This window comes from Oryx dammah, unplaced genomic scaffold (genome assembly GCF_014754425.2).
Source record: "Oryx dammah isolate SB20612 unplaced genomic scaffold, SCBI_Odam_1.1 HiC_scaffold_15, whole genome shotgun sequence".
Lineage (NCBI taxonomy): Eukaryota > Metazoa > Chordata > Mammalia > Artiodactyla > Bovidae > Oryx > Oryx dammah.
Genome location: NW_024070199.1, coordinates 28,416,796 through 28,435,123, shown reverse-complemented (window position 1 = coordinate 28,435,123; position 18,328 = coordinate 28,416,796). Strand labels below are relative to the sequence as shown.

At 53.3% G+C, this 18,328-nt stretch overlaps 1 protein-coding gene across 2 annotated transcripts in view; it reads right to left on the bottom strand.

The window, feature by feature from the left end:
- Positions 1–9,156: 9,156 nt before the first annotated feature.
- Positions 9,157–18,328, bottom strand: part of DCPS (decapping enzyme, scavenger) — a 41,542-nt gene continuing 32,370 nt past the window's right edge. Inside the window, exons 4-7 of one of the 2 annotated variants that reach the window (XR_005723645.1) lie at positions 16,267–16,380; positions 11,369–11,479; positions 10,869–11,093; positions 9,486–9,570 (exon numbers count right to left, since the gene is read on the bottom strand). Coding sequence is in view for 1 of the 2 variants with exons in the window: in XM_040255839.1 (XP_040111773.1) it covers positions 9,304–9,570; positions 11,369–11,479; positions 16,267–16,380 (492 nt within the window). In the remaining variant the exon portion in view is untranslated. Of the gene's footprint in view, positions 9,571–10,868; positions 11,094–11,368; positions 11,480–16,266; positions 16,381–18,328 lie in introns of both variants that reach the window. The other variant, XM_040255839.1, reaches the window with a different exon arrangement.

Sequence of the window (18,328 nt, the reverse complement as noted above, 5' to 3'; positions counted from 1 at the left end):
GGGGCGGGGAAGGGGGCCGGACACGCTTGCGCACACGGCCGGGGAGCCGAGCGGGGAGCAGGCAGGCAGGAGGAGGAAGGGCGGGGTGGAGGAGGAGGAAGGGCTGGGGTGATCCCGCTTACGGGCGGGGCGGGTGGCCGCCGACTCCGGATAGTGCGCTGGCGGAGCCGGCTGGCGGCGGGCCCGGGGTGAAGGGAGCGGAGGAATAGACCGAACGGGCGAGCGCGAAGCGGTGTGTGTCGGGGGTTGTGGTGTCGTAGGGGAGGTGCGGTGTTGTGGGGGCGGGTAGGAGGAGACTGGTGGGGTGAGGGCGCAGAGTTCAGGCGGGCGCAGCCTGTGAGTACCACCAGGATGGATGTGCCCAGCGCAGCCCATGCACACCCTCCTGGAAACAATGAGCCCTACAAAACGTTCTCCGCTCTCCCACGCGTGGAACCGTGTCTTTCTCCCCCTCGGGAAAGTGAGGCACACCTCTCCCACGCACAGTGGCCACAGTGGTAGGAGACCTGCGCCCTGCCTGCCACCCCCAAACTTCTCCCTCGGCACCTCCTTTGCACACTCCTTCTTGGCTGTGAGAAAGCATCTTAGTTTCTGTTCCTTACTGAAGGCGCCAGGCATCCTGCCCCCAGCGGAAAAACCCGCCAGGCCCTTAGCCTAGTGCCTGGGGCCCACCCACCCCAATCAAGCCAGGAAACGACTTAGGCTGAAGAACCGTCCGGAAGTCACTCACAGGACAATCCCCAGACCCCAAGACACTCTCTCAGAGGTGAAGAGCCCTTAGTGTGAAGAGCTGGGGGAGGGGGGTGAAGTGGGGAGGGCGTAGCAAAGCTCCAAGACCCCACCCCCCCAAGAAAGCTTAACCAGCTAGTGGCAAAGAGAAGGCTCAAGTGGATGCCCACTCAAGGATAAGTTAGGATAGAAGCTAGTACAGATGAACCTATTTGCAAAGCAGAAATAGAGACACAGAGGTAGAGAATAAATGTATGGACCCCAAGGGGGGGAAGGGGTGTGGGGCCAACTGGGAGACTGGGGTTGACATGTACACACTGTCGATGGTAGTGGTGGTTTAGTTGCTAAGTAGTGTCTGACCCTCGAGGCCTCATGGACTGTAGCCTGCCAGGCTCGTCTGGCCTGAGATTCTTGACCCAGGGATGGAACTCGTATCTTCTGCATTGCAGGTGGATTCTTTACCCCTGAACCCCCAGGGGAGTCCATAATGACACATACTCACCCATATAGTATCATACAGAGTAGCCTGCAATGCAGGGGGTTCTTTATCAATAGTGGAGGGAAGCCCTACACTATTGATACTATGTAGATAAAATAGATAACTAATAAGAACCCACCTTACAGTTCAAGGAACTCTACTCAGTGTCCTGGGGGTATAGGTATACATAGAGCTGATTCTCTTTGCTATACAGCAGAAACCAACACATTGTAAAGCAACTATATACTCCAATGATTTTTTTTTTTTAAACCAACAGATTTCATTTAATACTGATGTTAATACAAAATGTAATCAGATGCAAATGCCATGTAACCATGTTCTTAAAGTCGTTAAAAAGGGGAAAAAGTGTTGTAGGGTTTTATTTTCACCTTTCTTTTCCTAGCTGTCTTTTGTGTTCACACTCAGTCACTTCAGCCAAGTCTGACTCTCTGTGACCCCATGGACTGTAGCACACCAGGCTCCTCTGTCCATAGGATTCTCCAGGTAAGAATACTGGAATGGGTTGTCATACCCTTCTCCAGGGGATTTTCCGGACCCTGGGATCAAACCCACATCTTTTATGTCTCCTGTGTTGGCAAGCAGGTTCTTTATCATTAGTACCACCTGGTAAGCCAGGCTGTCTTTTAGGCAGAGATTTTTGGTCTGTTTACTTCTTATGTGTTAAAGAATTTGATTAGTCTTATGTACTTATAAATTCATTTTATCTTTTTCTTGCAGTTAAACTGCATAAGACCTAAAATAATCTGTTTCTATTTTTTTGTTATTTTTATTAAATTTATTTCTTTTTAATTGAAGGGTAATTGCTTTACAGTTTTGTGTTGGTTTTTGCCAATCAACATTTGAATGGGCCATAGATATACCTAAAAAGAAAAATAGAGTAAGTTAGCACAGCATATGACTAAGTATAAGGCATGAGTAATTGACGAGGGGGGTTCACAGAAATGCCAGCTCTAAGTTCGCTTCAGCCGAAACTGGAGGGTTCATGGTCTGAGAAGAGGTAACTGAGGAAACACTCTGGCCTGCGTGAGCACAGCAAAGGAGGCAAGGTGAAGACAAGGGGCCTTGAGCGCGTCTACAGATGGCTGTTCGTTCTAAATCACACCGTGCATGGTGGAGGTCTTTCCTGCATCTCACCAGTGTCTAAATCACCAGTGTCCAAGCATAATGAATGCTTGGTTTTGTCAATCAAGCATTCACACAACAAATACTTACTTGGTATCAGCTCCAGCTCTGGCAGAGTGACTCAAGTCCCTGCCGGGGGACAAGGCTGAAGGGAGAGAGACCAGCCTCCCTGGTGCACGGGGTGGGGGTCAGAGGGGAGACACTGACCCAAAGTGAGTAAAGCAATATCCGAAGCTACTAGAATCACAGAGCTGAACTGTGAATCAACCTAGCTTTGCAACTTTGCAAACTCTTTAATGAACTTGGTCTAAACACAGCTGACAGTTCTTGTTCTGAACCACATAAACTTCACCCTGTGGGAAAAATCAAACTGAAGGGCCAGCTTTGCTCTTGGAGACCTGATTTCCAACTCTGCCTCGGTCACTAAATAGGTTTAATTTTCTTGTTAGAAAAAAAAAAATGGAAGTAACTGTAAATTATTCAAAGGGCTATTGTTGATGTGAAATTAGGCAACGCTATAAATTTGCTCCAGCAGTATAAGGTAATGTTAAAAGTGTGTGCTCTTATCATACACGTGGCACCTCCTCCTCTAACCAATAAACTGTATTCAGCTCTCCTCCCTTCTTCTTTCCCCAGCTTATCCCAGGCCTGGTTACTGAGTGCCCAGAAGCTAACTGTCATCTAGACTCCTCCCCTCAGGCCGCAGTGTGCTCACTCACGATTTTTTCCCTCTAGTTCTTTAACACAGCCAGATGCGTAGTTGGCTGCCTAGAACCCATATCATCTGCGGGCCAGGAGGAAAGTGATTCTGGTACTTTTTGCCTGAAGCCCCTCCCAGCCCACTTGCCCATCAGCAGGGCACTGGGAGTTGCTTAGCAAGAGGCAATATGGTGGGGTGACCCAGCTTCAGCTCCTAAAACTGTCCCTTTCAGGGCCAGCTGTGCCCAGGATGAGTCAAGACACCCTGAGGATCAGTGGTCTGGATCCTGGCCCCCTTCCGAGCCATATTGCCTCCTTTCCCACCTCCAGAGCACCCCCTTTACCTCTCTGGTTCTGCCTCTGCTGTGGAGGAAGCTGGTGGACACAGCTCTGCTGGGGCACTCAGGGGGCCTCTCTCTCTAGGGAGCGGAGGGAGGAGACAGAGGAGCAAGGGTTGTGGGAGGGGCAGGTGCATCTGGAGCTGGGAGGCCAGGGTGTGGGCCAGGGTGTGAGCCCTTAACACACGCGCCTCCCCAGGCCTCTGGCACCTGTCCCCTGAATGTGCCACGTTAGCATCCTGCCTACCGGGAGGCGTGAACGGCGAGATGCCATTTGAAGAAGAAATAAACCCAATCCAGCATCTCAGACGCTTTTAAAAATAGCAACTTGGGGATGGTGTTTCAGCTCCTATTTTTATCAGATTTATATGGCTGGACGCTCGAGCTGTGCAATTCCCAGGGATCTCAATAGCAGCGGACATCACTATTGTAGTCTTAGAAACCTGCCATAAGGCCAAGGCTAAAATGCATTCCAGGAACCTGTCAGCTGGAAGAGATCCTGAGAAGTCATTGCATACAGCCCTCGTCTCTTTCAATGAACCATAGAGAGTTTATGGCTCGCTTTTTGCCTTCAGTCTCAGTTGCCATGACTTCAGTGCCCACTCTAGGATATCATGGCCTTCTAATCCGGAAGTCCTTTTTAATATCTAACCCAAATATATTGGCTGGGTCCTTTAGGCCCTTCTGGCAGTGGGAAAATGGCAGCTAACATTTATGAGTTCTTGCCATGTCCACAAAATCCTCTTACTGAATCCTCACGAAGCCCCTGGGGGTAAGCACTGCTTTCACTAACTCCTAGCTGATCAGCAGTTACCTAACTTGCCCAAGATTATATCTGGATATGGTGCAGGTTCTGTGGAGCGGTTACCAGACCATACCGGCACTGAAAAAAATATACAACAGGATAATACATTTCTCCATAGTTTTGACTTTCATTTCTTCCTGGTCCTGAAGGAAAAATTGGTCAGGGTGCTATTGGATGTGCTGGAAGCCACGTTTTAGGTTCTGGCCATGCTGAGCCATGCTCTCCCTGATTGTTGTGTCTTAGCTCATGGTGGTCGTTTGGCTCTCATTTTAGCCTGGAAGTCTGGCTTCTCCTGGCATAAGCTCCCATGGCCCCCTGTGCTTTTCTCAAAGTACTCAGGTTCGTGGAATTACTTTGTAATTATATCTGTCACTGTTGTTGTTACAAATAGATTCAAAGGATTAATCTGATAGACAGAGGACCTGAAAACCTATGGATGGAGGTTCGTGACATTGTACAGGTGACAGGGAGCAAGATCACCCCCAAGAAAAAGAAATACAAAAAGGCAAAATGGTTGTCTGAGGAGGCCTTACAAATAGCTAAGAAAAGAAAAGCAAAAGGCAAAGGAGAAAAGGAAAGATATACCCATTTGAATGCAGAGTTCCGAAGAATAGCAAAGAGAGATAAGAAAGCCTTCCTCAGTGATCAGTGCAAAGAAATAGAGGAAAACAACAGAATGAGAAAGACTAGAGATCTCTTCAAGAAAATTAGAGATACCAAGTGAACATTTCATGCAAAGATGGGCACAATAAAGGACAGAAATGGTATGGACCTAACAGAAGCAGAAGATATTAAGAAGAGGTGGCAAGAATACACAGAAGAACAATACAAAAAAAGATCTTCATGACCCAGATAACCGTGGGTGTGGCTAACCCCCACACACGCACACCATCGGTAACCACGATGGTGTGATCACTCACCTAGAGCCAGACATCCTGGAATGCGAAGTCAAGTGGGCCTTAGGAAGCATCACTACAAACAGCTAGTGGAAGTGATAGAATTCCAGTTGAGCTATTTCAAATCCTAAAAGATGATGTTGTGAAAGTGCTGCACTCAATATGCCAGCAAATTTGGAAAACTCAGCAGTGGCCACAGGACTGGAAAAGGTCAGTTTTCATTCCAATCCCGAAGAAAGGCAATGCCAAAGAATGCTCAAACTACCGCACAACTGCACTCATCTCACATGCTCAAAATTCTCCAAGCCAGGCTTCAACAGTACATGAACCGTGAACTTTCAGATGTTCAAGCTGGATTTAGAAAAAGCAGAGGAACCAGAGATCCAATTGCCAACATCTATTGGATTATCGAAAAAGCAAGAGAGTTCCAGAAAAACACCTACTTCTGCTTTATTGACTACACCAAAGCCTTTGACTGTGTGGATCTCAACAAACTGTGGAAAATTCTTAAAGAGATAACAGACCACCTGACCTGCCTCCTGAGAAATCTGTATGCAGGTCAAGAAGGAACAGTTAGAACCAGACATGGAACAACAGACTGGTTCCAAATTGGGAAAGGAGTACGTCAAAGCTGTATATTGTCATCCTGCTTATTTAACTTATATGCAGAATACATCAGGCGAAATGCTGGGCTGGATGAAGCACAAGCTAGAATCAAGATTTCCAGGAGAAATATCAATAATCTCAGATACACAGATGGCACTACCCTTATGGCAGAAAGTGAAGAGGAGCTAAAAAGCCTCTTGATGAAAGTGAAAGAGGAGAGTGAAAAATTTGGCTTAAAACTCAACATTCAGAAAACTAAGATCATGGCATCCGGTCCCATGACTTCATGGCAAATAGATCAGGAAACAGTGAGAGACTTTATTTTTAGGGGCTCCAAAATCATTGCAGATGGTGACTGCAGCCACGAAATGAAAAGATGCTTGCTCCTTGGAAGAAAAGCTATGACCAACCTAGACAGCATATTAAAAAGCAGAGACATTACTTTGCCAACAAAGGTCCATCTAGTCAAAGCTATGGTTTTTCCAGTAGTCATGTATGGATGTGAGAGTTAGACTGTAAGGAAAGCTGAGCACCCAAGAATTGATGCTTTTGAACTGTGGTGTTGGAGAAGACTCTTGAGAATCCCTTGGACTGCAAGGAAATCCAACCAGTCAATCCTAAAGGAAATCAGTCCTGAATATTCATTGGAAGGACTGATGCTGAAGCTGAAACTCCAATACTTTGGCCACCTGATGTGAAGAACTGACTCATTGGAAAAGACCCTGATTCTAAGAAAGGTTGAAGGCGGGAGGAGAAGGGGACAACAGAGGATGAGATGGTTGGGTGGTATCACTGACTCAGTGGCCATGAGTTTGACTAAGCTCCAGGAGTTGGTGATGGACAAGGAAGCCTGGTGTGCTGCAGTCCATGGGGTCACAAACAGTCGGACATGACTGAGTGACTGAACTGAGTTGTTTGTAATTATGTCTATCGTTGTCTAGTTGGTAAATTGTGTCCAACTCTTTGTGATCCCATGGACTGTTGTTGCTGGCCAGTCTCCTCTGTCCATGGGATTTTTCAGGCAAGAATCCTGAAGTGGGTTGCCTTCTTCAGGGTATCTTCCTGACCCAGGGATCAAACCCAAGTCTTCTGAATTAGCAGGCAGATTCTTAACTGCTGCACCACCAGGGAAGCCCAATTATGTCTGTGTGTCTCACTGAGTTGTAAGCTCCATAAGAGTTCTAGTTCCATATTCTTGTCTTAAAAAAAAAAAAAAAAAAAACAGGGTAGATGTTCAAAACCTTGTTCTTCAAATTTAAACACTTTAAACAAATTTAGTCCATGTGTATTTTTTAAGTGGCTAAAATTTGGTAACTTCAAGTTTACATAGACTTCAGAATCAAATGTAATTTCAATGAGAATATGGAGCGAACATAGGGTTGCCAACATTTATTTTGCTATGTGAGGATTTTCTGAAAACAGCTACTGTTAATTATCACCATCTTCTTACAGAAGAAAGGTCCTTTTAGGGTTCTATATACATGTTTGGAATAAAGATTTAGTCCTTTCTGAGAAGGAAGAGTTAAAAGACCCACATCAACCTCTTCAGAAATAAAACAGATCCGTTAAACTCGTTTGGAAATACAAATATCACAAGAGAAACATTTTCAAATATTACTTTGTTCGCAACTGTTTCTTGATTTGTTTCTCCACTCCCGGGATGTGTGTTCAATAGAACTAGGCAACGTGGAGCTAACTGTCCAACTCCTCCTGAAATGTTATTTTTCTCAGTTTCATGAAGGAATGTTGACAAATATAGAACACTCAGCAATTTTGCCCTATGAGGAAACTTTTGGGCAAACTGAGGAGCCGAGGAAAAGCAGTCACGTCTCCAATCGCTCTCCTTCCTCCCAACCCAGCCAGGAAGAAAGTCGGCCAAGGACTGGGGCCTGGCGCCGGTGGGGAGCCTCCGAAGTTTATGAGAAGGTGACACTCACCTCCACTGCAGGAGAGCAGAGACTCACCGAGGACACGCAGCTAAACGCACAGGGACAGACGCCCATGCCGTCAGAGAGGGTTGGCGGTGGCTCATCAGTCAAGCGGTGCTGAGGCTTAAGGACTTTCTGCTCAGGATGCTGTCTCAGCGGAGGTGGGGAGCTGGGTGGGGTTCTGCTAAGTGAAGGCAGGAGGAAAGCTAAGGCAGAGGAGACGGTTCTCATTCTGCATCCCTCAGGCTGAGGACTGACTGCTCCCTAGCCTGGGAGGCTGGGAGCTTCTTTATAGTCGTCTCTGGGTTCCCAGCCCTCAGGACATTGGCTCAAAAGGCGTGTGAGTCAAAGCCTTGGATTCCATTGCAATCATGCCGCTCTGGCCTGCTGCGTGTACGATCACCAGCAGATCCTTCTGTAGTGGGTCCTCATCCCTGCACCCCTTGACAAAGAAACAGGCTCAGGAGGCCTTGGGTCTGGTGCAGTACGTGTTTAATAAGCAAGGTGAAGAACAAGCGAATGGAGCTTGGCTGTGAATCGGGTCTCCTGGTTCTCGGTCCAGGGTATGCAGAGTAAGGGCTACCCCGCCTCCTCTGCCTGTTTTCATCCTCCTTTCACTCTGCAAGACCCACATCCTACCTCCCCTGGCAGTGTGTCCTGAGGAAGCAAGATGTGGTAACTCATAGCCCCACGTTGACCGAAGAGCAAATGCCGGCCCCTCTCGGGCAGCGTGATGCGTCTGGGAAGAGGGCCTCGTGTGTTTAACTACATGTCGCCAACGTCTGCACCCGTGTCCCTGCAATGCTGGAGCAGTGAGACGTCACTTTGCCAGATACGCCCTTGATGCCTTCCTACAGGCTATCAGCCTTGGGCGCTTTGAAGTCCCTTCCTGGCCTGGCAATTCTGTGGTCAGGGACCTAGGATAGCAGTCACACCTTGACCCGTGACTCAGGGCTTTTGGACTTCACTGCAACCATAGGTCACTGTGCCCTGCTGAGACACTGGATTTATCTTCTGGCTGCTCTATGGCAGTGTGTTTTGTCTTCCTGTTCAGATAACGAACTCAAGGCCACAGGCTCACTGACCAAGGAACAGGGGCAAAGGCAGGCGTCTTGGGCTTGCATCATCTGATTCTGATTAAGGCCTTCCACTTCCAGGAGGCCAGCCTCCAGCCCTGTCAACAAGAGTTTATCAACAGGACCAGCTCACACATGGGAAGTGTGAGTTAATGGTGGAGGGAAAGAGGAAGTGCTGTCAGAAAGAATAGACTACTTCCAGAAAAGTTTCACATGTGGTTTCTTCTGGAGAGGACTCCCAGACATGTGGACCACCAGGAAGAAACGCTAAGTGGGAAGAAGGAAGAGAAAGGTGGTAGCAGAACAGCAAGGAGTGAAAGCAGGGAGGCCCAGGACGTGACGTCAGCCAGGAAGGGACCTGCAGGAAGCCCCAAGCCCTCCGGGTTGACTGTGCCCACTCCCCTTCACCTCGCTAGGGTCTGCCCACTCACCTCCCCAGGCCACACTGTGGGTCCATACTGAATGAGACTGATAGTTTATTCTCATGCTGGGAAAAAGCCAGTACAAAATACATTAAAAAAAAATTTTTTTTTCACTTGGTGCAAAAAAACCCTGCTGCCCCCAAAAACCCTGCTGCCCCCACCCCCAACAAGGGTGGTCTCTTCTCAGCTTCTCTGGGCCTCCTGCAGGAGCGCCAGGAGGGGGTCATCAGCCCGGAGTGCAAAGGTGAGCGTGCGACGCTTGTAGTACTCGGGGTCCTGCTCCAGGTTGTCGATCACCTCCGCCAGCAGGTGGGCGCGCTCCACGCCGGCGCCCGGGGCCTCGAAGCCCAGGGCGGTGAAGTGCACGTGCAGGTGGTAATAGGAGGGCAGGTAGTGCAGGTACACGCGGAGCCGGTCCGACGCCACCTGGTAGCGCCGCAGGATGGCCTCCTGGCAAGGAGCAGGGGGCGGAGGGTCAGCTGCTGCCCCCATGCTGCCGTCAGAGCCCCCTCCTGCCCATAGCCCCCACCAGCCTCTCCGTCACCCCATGGGTGGCTTCGGGATCCCTGTCTGCCATTCTAGGGAGTCAGCAGGGGCAGGTGACAAGCAGCAAGGTGGAGGTTTTCTTCCCAAGGAAGGGGACGGTGGCCTTGATCAGGGCTCCCTGCTCCAACCTGCTGGAACACCTGCTTCCTCGGTCACCGCTGGGTCTCTAGGAAGTCTTGAGGGGCCAGCATTCCCAACACTGGGGGACTTGCCTGCCCTGGAGGAGTTACCAGACTTAAATCATCAAGTGGGTGGCAGGAAGCCTTTTTTTCCCTGCTCAGCACAGAACAGAGTGGAGCCAGGCTGCGGCAGAGCTAAGGGCTTGGTGGCAGAGAAAGGCTGGGGGAGGGGACACGGGCAGGGCTGGACAGAGCTGGGAGGCATCACAGGATCCTCGGAGTCTCGCTGGACTCCCAGTGGAAGAGGAAAGCATCACCCTTAGCCCCGGCTCCCCTGGCCCACCCCAACCTTGCACGGTGGTAGAGCTTTTTCTCCAATCGCCTTCGGGAGCCTCTAAGCCTCTTGGAATTAAGAGAAGATTTAATTTCCAATGTAGGCCAATCCCTGAGGTGGCAGGGGTGAAGAAAGACAGGGCCCCAGTGGGCTCAGAACACACGCTGGGATTATACTGTGCTCTACTGATCAGGTGTGCCCCTAGGGATCTGGGCATAGGGTGACCACTAGGGCACCCAAAGGGCTTCCTGGAGGGCTGACCCACCTGAGAGGGTGCTGGAGTTGCCAGGGCAGATGCAAGTGCTGGCCTGACACCTCCCAGGTGCCCTGCATCCAGAGAAAAGAGAAAGGCAGCCGGGGACATGGTGGGGTGAGAAGGTGGGTGGGAAGGCAGGTGGGCACAGTGGGGAGGGAGCCAGAGGGGAAGGAGAGTGGCCCCTGTGCCCAGGTCCTGGCAGAGCCTCAGAGCAGGGCTGTTGAACCTCGACCAGGGGGAGCCTCTCCCCTGCTGGAAACCTTGGTAACAGCAGGCCTGGCGTGGAGGTTGCACCATCCAGTGTCTTAGAGTGGAAACAAGGCTGAGGCCAACCCAACAGGATAACGGGTTCAGGGGGACCCCTCCAGATACCCAGGCCCAGATACGTGAAATGACCTGCCTGAGGCCACCCAGTGGACTAAGGTCAAAGTATCAGAACCAGGATCACAGCCCCAGATTTGAGACTCTCCTCTCCCCCACCATCTGCCCGCACCCCCAGGGCTCCTTTTAGCAGCCTTTTCATATGATTCAGCAAATCTCCCAGAGAGAAAGTGTCCCAGAACGCCAGGTGCTAGAACGTTCAGCCTCTGCCCTCGGGGTACACCAGGGGACACACACAGATCCATGTCAGGTCATGGACCACCTACCCAAGAAACACGTGTGGCGTGATGCAGCTGTCATGGCTAACCCTGGGATGGGAGGGCATCCCACATGTGACCTGCAGGACAATGTCAGGGAGCAGAGTCGAGGACCCGAGCTGAGCAAGCCTGTGTGGGGTGAGGCAAGGGGGCCGAGCCCAGAGCTGGAAGGCAGGGTGGGACCAGGACCAGGGGCTTCCTGAGGCCATCTACGAGCCTTCACAGGCCCCTGCAGGGCACCTAGAGAGAAGCCATTTCACATAAGGGTGGGGTGAGGAAAGGGGCCCAGGAACACACAGGAATCAGAGTGCAACCCCTCTGGGCCCTGGCGTGGACTCGGCCCCGGGAACCTCACCTGCCCCTCCCGGAGAATGTTCCTGAGCAGCGGCAGGTGCTCTGGGGTGAGGTCCCGAAGCGACTTGATGCCCCGGCGATGGCAGATGGCGATCAGGTACAGGTCATCGAGCTGTGTGGAGACGGTGGAGGGGTGACTGGGCTCAGCAGGGGGCCAACCGCGGAGACTGCCCATCCTGGAACTGCTCCCCACCAACCCCAAGGCCTGCAGGGCCAGCTGCCGCAATCCCAGGGACACCGTGGCTGGACCCAACCCCAGGCAAGGTGGGCGTCCACCTGCCCCGGGTGAGTGAGGGTAGTGTGAGGGAAGAAGCCTCTGTTTATTCTTCCTGCTCAAAAATATCACACGAGAGTATTTACATACTCACAGCTGATGGGGAAGTAGGGGGACGGAAGTAGGGGGGTTCAAGAAAATGCCATGAACCACTTTTATGGTCTGATCACCTGTACTAAGTGCTGTAAGACACAAGGGGAAAAGATTGCAGGAGAAAGAAGGAAAGACTAGTGAGGGTGATCAGAGAGGAGAGGGGACCTGGGTCCGGAAGAAGAGGGAGGGATTGGGAAAAGAGCACTGAACAGAGGAACAGTGAAAAATAAAAAAGGCTCAGCAGCATTGGATGGGGAGGGGGACTCCGTGCGCCTGCAGTCGAGACAGGTGAGGGGTGGAGAGACAAGTGTGGGGGAGAGAGCCTGGGGCCCACAGGGCAGGGAGCTCCACCTTGGTTCACCCTTGTCTCTCTTCCCTTATCTCACAGGGCTCATAAACAGCCCTTCCTGCCGTCCTTCCTGAAAACAGCGGCTGGCCGAAGACCTGGGGATCACAACAGTACAAAGACCCAAGGCCAACAAAACCTTGAGCCAAAACCTTGAGTCAGAGAGCAAAATGACTCTTCCTCTTGCCCAGAAAACTCTTCCTGTCCCAGTCTCCACTTGCCCAAACCCTGGCCTTGGCAGGTTTCACATCCTCACGCAAAGCAAGCCCCAGACACCAGGGCTCCAAGGGCCAAGGCCTGGTGCGGATCCAGCGGCCTGGCCCTCAGCTCTGCAGGCCAGGCGGCTAGATTCCTCAATGAGATAATCTGGGGACCAAGAGTCACCCAGCCAAGTCCCCAAGGGCCCCAACTTAAAAAACTGGGAATGAGACTTTCCAGATGGTGCCTGATGTCCAGCTGTGCTTCTTCATGCCAACAGTCTCTCCATGCCACACGCACTCGTCTCCGCCAGAGCCCTAAGAGCTGGGCTTTCTGCCCCAGACCGGCCACACATGAGCACAGTGGGAACCTGCCAGCAGACGGCTAAGCGGAGCCCACCTGGGCCTCAGCTCTGCCTCCAAGTCCCTTCTGGACTCTTCCTTCTCATGGCCTGTGTCCAGGACTCTTGTACAAGCTGAGACCCAAGGAGCAGCAGGAAACGAAGCTGTTTGAACTAGGAGTGTCTGCGTGTCTGCGACTGTCTTCAGCCGTTCCGCGCTGTCACCATCACAGGCCCTCCAAACAACAGTAACATTTGTTTAAATGGTATCTGTTGACAAATCCCAAAGATGACATTAAGTCACACCTCTCTGCTCCACCGGCATGGAATGAAGCGTGAAGCCTGTGCTGAGTGCCAGCTCACGGGCTGAGTGAGGGAAGGAAAACAAACCTGTCCTTTGATAGCAGACATGACCCCGGATTTTCCCTAAAGGGCCCCGGCTGCCCAGAGAAATGATCTGGAAAAAAAAACAAGTGAGGGGCTGGCAAGGGTCTCAGACTGGCATCCCAGAAGGCAGCACATCAACCCCTCTGGGGAGACGGAGGCCATCAACCTCGTCTACTCTAAGGCAGGGCAGCAGAGTCAAAGCAACAGCCTCCTAGCAAGGGGCAAAACGGAGAACGGCTGGAGCTCCGGACAGCCATGGCTCCACCTCAGGAGAGACGCGGAGATCGAGGCTCCTGCCTGAGTGCCTTAGACACAAGGATCTACATTCCGTGAGCTGCATGTGTCTGTGTGTCTACGTGAACACGCACATACATGCTGACATGTATAGTGCGTAAAGACTATGGAGGAGAGACAAGCCCTCTCTGCTGGGGCAGGGACGTGGAGGACTGTCGGGCGAGGGAATGCACCTTCACTGCCCACTCTGTGTGCTGTTTGTATTGTTACCATGTACATGCTGGTGTCGGCATCCCTGGTGGCTCAGATGGTCAAGAATCTGCCTGCAAAGCAGGAGATGTGGGTTCGATCCCTGGGTTGGGAAGATCCCCCGGAGAAGGGAATGGCAACCCACTCTAGTATTCCTGCCTGGGGAATTCCATGGACAGAGGAACCCGGTGGGCAAAAGTCTATGGGGTCGGCAAAGAGTTGGACATGACTGAGCTTCTAACACACATGTAGATATATTGACTGGACCAATCCCTACATCCCCAAATAAGCCAATAGAAAGGAATATACAGTTTCTCTCTACAGAGAACTGAGGAAGGGATTCTCTAATCTCCAGGCAGCCAGAGTCTCCAGCAGACATTAGGGACTTGATCAGTATTCGCGGGGCTTCTCTGGTGGCTCAGTGATAGAGAAGCCACCTGCAATCAGGAGATGTGAGTTCAATCCCTGGGTCGGAAGATCCTCTGGAGAAGGGAACAGTAACCTGCTCCAGCATTCCTGCCTGGAGACTCCCATGGACAGAGGAGCCTCGTGAGCTTCCAGAGGAGTCAAGCACGATTTAGTGACTAAACAACAACAGCAAAATATCTGTGAGACAGACAGACAGATAAACGGAAGAATGGACATTTTTTAACCATGGGCCCCAGTAACCGGAAAAAGACACACTTCTGGGCAGAGCAGTGGCACGAGGGGCCGCCAGGGCGGCTAGAAGTCCCCTCAGAGCACATGCCAGACTGCCCTCTCCTCTGCCCTCCTCTGGTGGATGAGGATGAGGACAGAAGTCTAGGCCTGGCCCGTCTCCCTGCTGGACACACTGCCTAATTCTAGGGAGCCGTGGGCCTCAGTGTTCTGTCACAAGTCAGACATGTAAGGCCCTTAACTGGGCACCACAAGGAGACAAGTGGTAATGAAGCAAACGTCAGGGACAGTCACACCTGTCCAGTCAGCAAGTTAAAAGTCTGATACGCAAGCTGGCCCCTTCATAGCCCGAGGGCGAGTCGCCCCACTGTGTGGCTGGGACCCTGCTGCGGCGCCTGAAGCCTGTTCTTTCTTAAGGGGACAGACAGCGGGCAGTGCCCTGGGCAGGCCCGGCAGGACGCCTGCCGGCGCCAGGTAAGGAGAAGCATGGGCTTCCGCTCTCGGTGCCACAGGCACCAGAGCGTTACGGCTCCTTGCATGGGGAGGCTGCGGCTATCCCCATATGGCCCTCGGACCACCACCTCATGCAAATCACAAGGTCTTCAGGGACCTCGTGAGTCCAAATTCCTCGTACCAGCGCCCCCACCCACCCCCACCTCCCTTCACCAGAATGGTCAGCACAGGGCTGCCCAAGGGGGTGGACGGGATTGGCAGAGCCCCCCGGCGTCCCTACCCAGTGGGTGCTCTGGTTTCGTCCCCTCCGGTCCTCGGCCCTCCCTTCCGGCCTGAGTGGGGATCAGTTGTTGGGGGGCGGCCTCTAGATATGATCACCCAGAGGGGAGGGCGGGCTCCTCTGACCTTTCCAGCTCAGTGCTGAGACCTCTGGAAACTCCCTTCAGATTCCCTACCTGCCCTCTCCTTCCCCTGCCAGCCACATCCAGGAAGTCCCACAAGCCGCCCCAGGAGACAGCTGGCACTGGCTCGCCTGTGCCTCTGAGCCCGAATCCTGTCCCCTTCACCCCGGCCACAGGCTCGGCTCCCCCATCTCTTGGCAATTGGAGTGGTGTGGCTGGTCGGGAAACCCACCCCACCCACCCAAGAGAATGCTGGTGAGCTTGGCAGAGAGTGCAGAGGCCTGACCCGTGGCTGAGAGAGTGGGACGGGAGGCGTCTGCCCCAGCGGGACGGGCCCGACTCCAGATCAGTGTCCCCGGGAAACCTAACAATGATGTGAGGAACACAGAGCCAAGAGGGGCCTGCCCTAGAGCCTGGACTAGTCACGGATTTCAACTGGGAGAAGGAGTGGGGAAGTCTACCTGCTCCCCACCGCCAGCCCCCAAGAGACCAGGGCTGGCTTCCTGGGCCTTATCCGGGCCCAACTCCAGTCTGTGTGGGCACAGCGCTGCCTGGACCCGGTGCCCTGCTGGTTCCTGTTACTCTCAGGGCATGACAGTCCACCCAAAGAGGCGACAGCCAGTGAGCCCGGGGATGGGCCTCTCGGTGTGAGATGAGGGAGGGGGAGAGGAGGTGCACAGAGAATGCAGAGGACTGGAGGGGCAGCGTGAGTGAAGACGGCTCCTGGGGAACCCACTCCCGAAAAGGTCCAGGGAGGGGGCCGCTTGGGGGCCAGGCAGCAGAGCTGAGAGGCTTTGGTGGAGGGACGCGCCTGGGCTGCTAGAGGGCCCCTCTCTGGCTCGTGTGGTGCAGGGGACTCCTCCGGCTGGTCCCCTTGGTTTCTGCCAGCCAGTGCTGCCTGGACGTGCTGGTGTCCAGGGCGTGGGGAGGGGTAAACTGTCCATTTCAGGACTCTGGGTGCCCCTGGAAGGGACGGTGGCAGCCTCGCACTTGGCTGGTGAAGGAATAGCCTGTGACATCATGACGCAAACACTGCCCATCCTCACCCCTGGCGTGGGAGGTAAGCCAGAAGGGGCTTTAACTGGCCCACTGAAGGGCAAACATTTGTGTAGATGCTCCCACTGCAGACAGCTCAGCCTCCCCTGTCGGTTAATTACAATCTGCTTAGAGAGAGAGAGACCAGCAGGAGGAAGAAGGACAGGATTAAGGAGTGGCAGCTGGAGCGGTGCACTCAGAGACCAGAGAGGCCCAGTGCGAAATCCGTTACCTGCTGTTGGTTCCACTTGAGGTCGGGGATCAGGACAAAGCCGTCGGACGGATCCGGGTTCTCAAAAACAATCCGGTCGGCTTCAGCCTTCTTGTCGAGAATGTTGTACACCCACTGGAAGGAGGGCAGAGAGAGGGGGTTCACAGGCCAGTCCTTTCCCCGAGAGACACCCCATGATGGGAGAGGCAGGCTCAGGGAAGGACACCCAATGTTAAAGGGGCACAAAGCTCAAGGGATCCACACTCAGGCCATCCTGGCCCAGAGATCAGCTCTTGGGTCCAGAAGAGACTTCCCCTCTGCCACCACGGCCACTCAATAGGGGACACCATGGCTAGCCCCTCGGGGGTCACTACAGCTGCCCCCACAAGGGTCCAGATGGAGCTCCCTGTTTAGGCCCGTCCCAGCCACCCCTGTGCACACGCTCTGCTCTGACCTCACAAGCCTGGTCTGCAATCCCCTTCCACTGCCCACGGGACTTTGGTGAAGTGGCCCTGTGCCCCGACAGGACCACGGGGCAGAGTCTGCTGGGAGTTCCTTTTGCAGAGGGAGCTTGCCATGCGCCACGGCAAGGAAGGTCTTATGTTCTGGAAGTAACTGTGCTGGGTTTCCCAGCCCCCTTGGGATTCTTGTGAGCATGGGGTTAACGCCTCTACCCTACCCGACATGGACCCTTCACGACAAAGCAGAAGAAACGCCACACGAGAGCAACGACGCAGACCCTTCCTCCCTTCCTGTCAACCCTGGGCTGCCAGCTCTCTCATGCCCTTTAATCAGCTGCTGTCCACCATCTTCAAGGACCCTTCCTTGAGCACTATATGGACCCCAAGAGCATCGCTTTACCATTAAGGTCCTGGTGGCCTCTCTGAGGAAGCCAGCCTGCAGCCTGGAGGTCAAGATACAAAGGCCCTGTTCTCATGGGGCTCCAACCCCTGGAGCCCACTCCACTCCACTGCCCCTGAGTGCTGAGAACCCTCTGCCAACGTGACTTCCTTCCTGGCCAGTGAACTCTGCCCAAAATCTGACAGGGAACCCTGCTGCACAGCCAGAGAGGGGGCAGGAGGTGGGCTCACCCAGCTGCCCCTTCTGCCCCACGGTCAGGAAGGCACTCGAGCTGACGAGGGCTGGAGGGGAGGACAGGGCACCAACACAGCCAGCCAGCTCCTTAGCCCACCACCGGGAGTGCTGGTGCAGCAGGGTCAGCGAGAGCCAGGGCTGTCCCCCCAGCCCCGTGGGGGCTCCCTTCCCACTGCCCCCCGAGTCCACATCCAGCACTCGGCCAGCACAGCCAAGGCCAAGTGCAACCGTCTGATACAGAGAGGGACGAGGCAGAGGGCGCCTGCCAGGGATGATCTGGGCCTCCCAGGCCCTCCAGTAAGACCCAGAGGCCAGTCACAGTAAGGTCAACCCACTAGAAAAGAGGGGCTTTCCCAAGGAAAGCCTGGCCATGCCACTACCTGGTGAGGCCTGGAGGCCATCCTGGAGTGGCTTCTTTGTGCAACCCTGGGGCCAGAGCAATGCACAGCCCAGCAAGTTGAGAATTTCCCAGGGGAAGCATTTCCTCTCTAACGGGATGTCTCTCTAGGAATGTGCCACTTGAGAAAAAAAAGTCAGTCAGATCCTGATCGGAAATCTCCCAAAAAATAAATGGGAGGGAGGGGATGGTGGTTCTGCGTGGACAGCCCTGGGGTTGCCCAGCCCACAGCAGGGCCCTGCCTTCCCCCACAGCTCCTGCCTCCACCTAGAAAACAACGTATCATCTGGGGGAGAATGAATGGGCTCTGGAGCCCAACAACATGGGGCTCATCTCTCACCTCCAACACTAACTAACTAGCTGCATGCTGCAAAGTGATTTCATCTAAGCTTTGGTTTCCTCCTTCGTCAAGAGGCGCTAATTATACCCACAGGTTAGGGCTGTGGTGAGGACTAAGCGAGAAAATGCTCACACAGGCGTCCAACACAGAGCCCTGCCCAGGGAGGCAACGGAAAGCAGAAAAGTTTCTGGGAAAGGTCAGGCTGGGCGTGCCTGAGGCTGCAAGACCAGCTGTGAGAAGGGGAACAAGGA